The sequence below is a fragment of the Vanacampus margaritifer genome, chromosome 14 (genome assembly GCF_051991255.1).
Source record: "Vanacampus margaritifer isolate UIUO_Vmar chromosome 14, RoL_Vmar_1.0, whole genome shotgun sequence".
Classification (NCBI taxonomy): domain Eukaryota; kingdom Metazoa; phylum Chordata; class Actinopteri; order Syngnathiformes; family Syngnathidae; genus Vanacampus; species Vanacampus margaritifer.
Genome location: NC_135445.1, coordinates 15309399 through 15316463, shown reverse-complemented (window position 1 = coordinate 15316463; position 7065 = coordinate 15309399). Strand labels below are relative to the sequence as shown.

General features: G+C 37.5%; 2 protein-coding genes across 3 annotated transcripts in view; both read left to right on the top strand.

Moving 5' to 3' along the window:
- The first annotated feature begins 569 nt into the window (after positions 1-569).
- txnl1 (thioredoxin-like 1) lies at positions 570-4506 on the top strand. The gene is made up of 8 exons (XM_077586369.1): positions 570-877; positions 1600-1696; positions 2177-2350; positions 2469-2594; positions 2979-3048; positions 3201-3373; positions 4047-4151; positions 4228-4506. Exons 1-8 carry the CDS (start codon positions 780-782, stop codon positions 4255-4257), a joined length of 873 nt encoding a protein of 290 aa, XP_077442495.1. The 5' UTR covers positions 570-779; the 3' UTR covers positions 4258-4506.
- Positions 4507-5887: 1381 nt separating this feature from the next.
- The window catches only part of wdr7 (WD repeat domain 7), a 71785-nt gene continuing 70607 nt past the window's right edge, over positions 5888-7065 (top strand). For both annotated transcript variants that reach the window (XM_077586197.1, XM_077586196.1), the window contains exon 1: positions 5888-6040. The gene's annotated coding sequence lies outside the window, so the exon portion shown is untranslated. The remainder of the gene's footprint in view (positions 6041-7065) is intronic.

Here is a 7065-nt window from a genome sequence, read left to right as displayed (position 1 = left end):
ACCATTCCCAGACACACTTGCGTCCTTGAGTAAGACACTAATACCTTGAAGTTTTCCCCAGACGCTTGAGCAGCCCCCAAGTGGTCAAGTACTTGAATAATGAGTGTAGAGGCGATGACTCAGCGACAACTAATTCAAATTCGCACATTTTGCAGGCCTTTGCTTTTCAAAGTATATTGCATGCAAACAACAAACTGAATAGATGTCAAACTTAAACCATGTGACAGACTAATTTTGTCGAATATTATGCATAAAACAGTGGGAAAATTTGTATTTTGATGGCATGGGACCTTTAACTATACCACAACTTTGAATTATGGATTCATGTTTGATTGTGACAAACTGCATTGGATGGTCAGTAGTAGATCACTGTAATGTATGTATTTATGGAGGAAGTACAGATCAGTTTAAAGTCAGCCAATTTAAATTAGTTTAATGGTAAAAGCGCAAGAAAAATTTAATACAGTCACAAACCATGATAAAAAAAATGTTCACACTCCAATGCACATGGTGGCGGTAATGCTAACTTGTAAATAAGACCGCGGTAAAACATAGGCCACGCCTTTCTCCGTTCCTATTGGTCAATCGGAAAATCACGTGTCGATTCACTTGCCGTGTGTCTGTAGTGCGCCTAGCAAATAGATTGAATTTAGCTACTTTTGACGCAAAGCTAAAAACACAACAAACAATTTACAGGAGCTAAGTACAATTGTGTTTTTTTTCCCGGAAATATATCCGCAGTTGCAAGGCCACGCTGCTATAATCGTCTGTATTTTACCATGGTCGGTGTTAAAGTGATCGGGAGTGATCCGGAATTTCTACCGGAGCTAGCGGCCGCCGGCTCGAAGCTCGCAGTGGTAAAGTTCACAATGGCCGGGTAAGACCCACGTTGGAGGCCGTCCTACAACCAACTACGCTTCTTTACACATATTACCTTAGTCACGAATGGTCAACCATAAATGTTTGGAAGAAATGCCATTCGCGGTGTAGATATATATTTTCAAAAACAACTGCTTGCATTAGATACCTGTATGTTAGCATTATGCTAGCGTTAGCTTTTCTGGCAGACTTGCTTAGAATGACATAGCACTATCGCAGTGACTTGGCATTGGAGCATTGCAAATTCCAATAATGGGTTGGCTGACATAATGTGTATGTAGAAAAGAGAATTTGATTCTAGCTCATCACTGAAAAGAATGTTGTACACGAACTTGTCCATTTCCCTTAGTTGTGTAGTCTTTGACTGCTCGCACTCGGTAACTACATTTCCTGTGTGTTGACTTGTCAATGACAGTATTTCACCGATTGGTTGCATGATAAGAACTGACTATATATTTAAATAGTTGACCCTAATTGACTTGTTGAGAGAGATATAATACTTTACTTAATGATTAACTGTGGTTATGTCAGTCAACTCCTATCTAGAAGACGACACATGCAAGACAATTCAACTTTATTTAAGATGGAACAAAATACAGCACTGCTATGTACAAGATACACATTTTGTTGTATTAAGTGAGGTTATAGTCTTTAATCAATTATTTGAATACTTCTGCACGACTAGAGCGGAGTTAATAGGACATTCTTCTTCCCCCACAGGTGCCGGCCGTGTGTCAGAATAGCTCCAGTGTTCAACATGTTGAGTAATAAGTATCCCCTGGCCGTCTTCCTCGAAGTTGATGTCCATGTCTGTCCGGTCAGTCTGATCTCAAACACACCAATTCAATAAAACATATAGCATATGTTTCTAGTTGATATGTTTGCATAAAATGATGAAATGATTCCCAAACAATTGCAAAAAGCAAAGAGATGTGGTTTGCAGTTATGCACACGTTGCATCTATAACCAACCTTAAGGTTTGTTTTTCATTTTGAGATATTTATATATGAAATCATTTAGCTTTTACTGCATTAGATTTGCTATGCAAATGTATTGGTTCTGTCATTCTGCCAATTTGTGAAAAAAAAAAATAATTTGAAGGTGTACCTCACAAGACTAGTACAGTAAAATCAATTTTATTATGAAACATTTGATAAAAATGTTATAAAAGAGGCGATTCTGTCATTTTTTGCTAGGTATCAAACAAATCCCTTGTGGAAATTGAGGACCAAAGAGGCTGTGCTTAGGAAATGCGACAATTTAGGTCATTTGACTCAACTAGCTTTTTCTTCCGTAGGCAACAAAAGAAGCCAACAACATAGCAGCCACACCAACGTTCTTATTCTTCAGAAACCGGGAACGGGTGGACCAGTATCAAGGAGCGGATGCTGCAGGTCTGGAGGAGAAGATCAAACAGCTCACAGAGAATGATCCAGGAAACAGTGAGGATTCTGACATTCCGAAGGGATATGTAAGTAGACATTTTACTGTTGCATTCCCAAAAATGCAGTATTGGCTGAATTACTGGTATTTATGTTTACTTTCAAATGAAGCTAAAATGCAGTATAGTACTCTCATTTTGTTTCCAGATGGACCTCATGCCTTTCGTCAATAAAGCCGGCTGCGAATGTCTCAACGAGAGCGATGACTGTGGTTTTGACAACTGCTTACTGAAAGCTGATTCATCCTACCTGGAGTCAGACTGTGATGAACAGGTAAGAAGCAAAACAGGCAACAGGGCTAATTCCACATTTTCAAGATATTAGCCATTACCGAGCAACATTTTGTCTTGACGTGACTACTATCAGGACTCGGTATTGTTTTAAACATTTATGTGTAGTTATATAGTATATTGGTGAGATATTTTACCTTGACATTAATAAAGCAGGAGCTTGTCATTTGAATTTGGTACCAGCTTTCTTTCCACTGCAGCATGTACATAAAGCATGCCTTCCTGAGTATGTGTGAGCCAGGTAAATTTGTCCAGCTATGTCAAATCCCAGCGGCGTGCGTATCACACTTAACTACTTGAAAGGTGTCGTGTCCCTAACTACTTCATCATAAAAAAGAAAAAAAAACTTTTTATATGTTGTTTGCAGTTGCTGATAACTATGGCCTTCAACCAGCCTGTGAGGCTCTTCTCAATGAGGTTACAGTCCTCAGACTTTGGTGAGTATTTTTGCAATGATCTCCACTTCAGTCAATTGAACTCTTCATAAGGCTATTCCACATTGTATTCTGAGAACTATTTTCTTCTTTTCTGCCTGTTCTTCATTTCCCAACTATGATGCACCGTGTTACATTCCTTGTTGGTGTACCAGCCCAAGCTCCTAAAGTGGTGAAGATATTTATCAATCTCCCGCGCTCTTTGGGTTTTGACGATGCCGAGCGAAACGAAGCCACCCAAACTCTGGAGCTGGCAGAGGAAGACTACAAAGACGATGGAATCATTCCACTACGCTATGTCAAGTTTCAGAATGTGCAGAGTGTAACGGTAAGAACCAGAACACTCTTGGTACTTCTGTGCCATACTGAAACATGAAACATTATTTTTAAATACATTAAAAGGGGATTTTTATATGCCCGGTTACATTTGCACCAAATCACCAGTCCCAATTTTGGATTAAAGTTTGTTTTTCCCCCATTCAATGATCATACAGTGCCTCAGTTAATCTTAAATTTCATCCTTCCCTTCATCCTCACTCACTTTTAAGTTTTGGAATAATAGATTCCTTACGAGTGCACATAACTTGACATAATTTGTCAGAACAAAAAGGTGTGATGCAAAACAAAAAAAATAATCAATGTGACAATTGGTACGCATCAGGATGTTTATACTAAATTATCGTAAATTGTAAAGTTGACGTACACATTGAGTTGTAAATAGCTGTGTATTTATTAATGCGAAATGTGAATTTGGTTAGTGAAATTGTTAACTTAGTGGATCTTAGCAAGTTTTTTTCTCGAAACTGGAGAATGTTCTTCCAATCTAAATTGTGAGGTTAACTAATATATTACCAACAAAGTGTTCTCACTCCATAGTAGACAACAGGAGTCTTAGCTGCTTGCCACCACACATAACAAGAAAAACATCTAGCACTTCTTCTCTTGAGTAGAAAGATGCATTTCCAGTGTATTATTTTTGTCTTTGTTTTCCCACTCACTAGTTGTTCATCAAATCAAACCAAGGAGATGAGGAAACCACAAAAATAAACTACCTGACATTCATTGGTACTCCAGTACAGGCCACCAACATGAATGACTTCAAAAGGGTATGGGTTCATCACATCAAACTAAGCAAATGTGTACATTTTTTTGTACTAAAAAATAAATGGTCTATTCATACAGGTTGTGGGGAAAAAAGGAGAGAGTCACTAAGTGAGAACAAATGGGGAAACAAGGAGTCTGCTGAAATTTTGAAGGACTTTTCCCTTTGCCAAAGCTATCACATTCAAGAATACGTTCACAAACAACACACAGACACACACATACATGCATACACAGACACGCACTCCTCAACTTCTGATTTAAAGAATTATCAGTCTCTGGGGACTCCCAGTTGATAAACATTTGTATTGTAATTCAAATGAAAATACCTGTAAATAAAACAGTCCTTTTGCAAAGGCATGTGTGTCTTTTCTGATTTTATGGCAACTCTGAACTGTAGCAAGATTTATATAATATAGATAAATATTGTTTGAAAACAAATGTCTTTAAATGCATTTTACTGTTTTCCTCGATCAGTTGTTCTCAAACCTTTCCATCAAGTACCAACATTAGAACTTTCACGTTGTGCCTAAATATTGTAAAACTTTATTAAAAAATGAAATACAATTGACTGTACTTGGACAAGGATTCTTTCAGGTAACACTTGAGTGAACCTGTGTTCCAATTCTGTCCTAGGTAATTTAATTTCTTCATTTAGTCTCCAAGTTGAAGCACTTGCATTGCCTACTAACTGAAAACAAGCAAAGCTATGTTAGTCAGGGGTCACCAACAGTAGCTGACTACCTGTTTTTGAGCAACTCACCAAAGAATATTGTTTTTGTAAAAAGCTTCAGAGTTGTTTTAATAGCATCCAGGCCTCACCTCTCAGCGACTTTGATTTTGTCAATGTTGCTCATGTTGCAAGAGATTAAATCCACCGTGATTAGGGAGAACCTTTATGGATCCTGAAAGAAATTCTGAAACATGTTGAAGGTGGAATATCAAAAAAAATCTACGACAGAAGAAAAACATGTTTTTATAATGAGATGTTCTAATACTATTATATATATTGAGCAGGTATTTCAGAATACAGAAACAAGCATGCTTTGTCTTTATCAAATGGATGTTGAGATACATATTCAATTATGTATTTTATTTAATCATGAAAAAAATAAACTAAACCTAAGATCCTAATATTGGTAAGAAGTGGTTCTCACACATTTTACACCAAAACTTCTACCTAAAATAATAATAAAATTAATGCTTCAAATACCAGTAATATTGATCAACATAAAACTAATGCAGCAAACTACGCCCAAGGTCATCAAGAGGTTGTGTTCTTAAAAGGTAGGCGTGCATGTCGCTTAATGTTATTTGTAAGCAATTGAAACTTTATGCAGTTTGACCATTTACACTGATCAAATAAAAAAAGGAAACTACTAGAACAATAATTAATTGAAATGTTTTGCACACAAAAGTGAAATAAAATAATGTTGAAAAACAAGCAGTTCCAAAATATATTGAAAGTAAAAGAGAATGCAACTGAACTTTAAAAATAAATAAATGGAAAAAAAAATATGGCATCTACAGGAAGCCTGGTTCTAATACCACAATGAGAACGACTGCTGTGTATTAACCGTCAAATTTCGCACAAATGGCATACAGTACATACAATATACTGCACTACTGTAAAAAAACAACAACATTACAGCACTGTACAGTTGCAACAAATTGTGCAATCTGAGCCTGAGTGCTTTTACTTTGACAAGAAACACCCGGATGTGTTTGGGGTCATCGCTAATGTTGTCTCGTGATTAGTTCGCTGACCGTCACGCAAAGGTTTGACTGAGCTAAAAACCTCAAAGAAGCAATAGCTGTTTTTATTTATCACCGACTGAGATATTTTTGCCTAAACTTAACACGAAGGAGATGTCTCAGTGAGCTGCGGTCTTGGGTGCGTATCCACTATCTTAAGCGTTATATTTTTATCCTATGAGCTGCTTTAGCAACCCGGAAGTCCCGGCATTACAGTTGTTTGGCTTTAGTGTAACATAGCATCACCGTAGCCGATCAGGTTTTGATTGCACGACAACACGCATAAATAGGGGTGTAAATGAAAAGCAATAGTGTGTGTAGTGTAGGGAGTCACTCTCGACAGCTCTGTGAGCCATTCATACTCCTATGTACCCTATTTGCACCACATTGATCACTACACTTAATCTGTCCTCAACGTCAATAATCGCTGAACATTTAATTCATATTATTCAACTTTACTCTAATTTCTATCCCAATCAGTGAATGAAATATCGCCCCTCTGGAAACGTAACGGTGCTGCGCAAACAAAATTGGCTGATGGCACGTCTTCTTTGGGAGATCGCTCTGCGCAAATTGAGTGAACGATCGATGTATCTACTACTACACTGCCTAAACAACCAAATGTGAGAATGTGTCAAGCTTTTGTTTGTGGACACGAAGTCTTTTAGATATTGAAGGATAGTTGTTTTTGGCGCAAAAGCAGTATATGCTTCTGTGTGAATGCAATCAAAATGGTAAGTTCTCTGAAAGTAAGAACCTGTAGAATACTCAAACATTGATGGCACTGACAAGATCTTTGCGATATGATCCTCCAAGCAGTAGTTTCAAATCTTTCCAAATGCTATTATTTAAGGCAGTATCTGTATTAAAAATATCTGTTGATCAACACATATTGCAGAGACAAGTGTTGGAATACAGTAGCCTAAGTACTGTTAGTTTGTTGTTGTTCAGTTTGAGAGAATGTTGATTTTTTTGAATACAGACTGGAGATCGGTGAACAGGTCCTTCGAAGGATTTATTTTACAGAATATTCTGGACACAGCGGGTTTACAAAAGCACAGCTGCTTCTCGCCAGTGTGCCTTTTTCAGCGGACTCCCAGCATTCTTATACTATCTTGAAAAGACCTCAGAAAACAGCCCCCAGACCTGAGTTCAATACACATG

Coding starts and splice junctions, on each gene's coding strand:
- txnl1 (XM_077586369.1), top strand. CDS start 780: ATGGTCGGTGTTAAAGTGATCGGGAGTGATCCGGAATTTCTACCGGAG. Junction 878..1,599: donor GTAAAGTTCACAATGGCCGG/GTAAGACCCACG, acceptor CTTCCCCCACAG/GTGCCGGCCGTGTGTCAGAA. Junction 1,697..2,176: donor TTGATGTCCATGTCTGTCCG/GTCAGTCTGATC, acceptor TTTCTTCCGTAG/GCAACAAAAGAAGCCAACAA.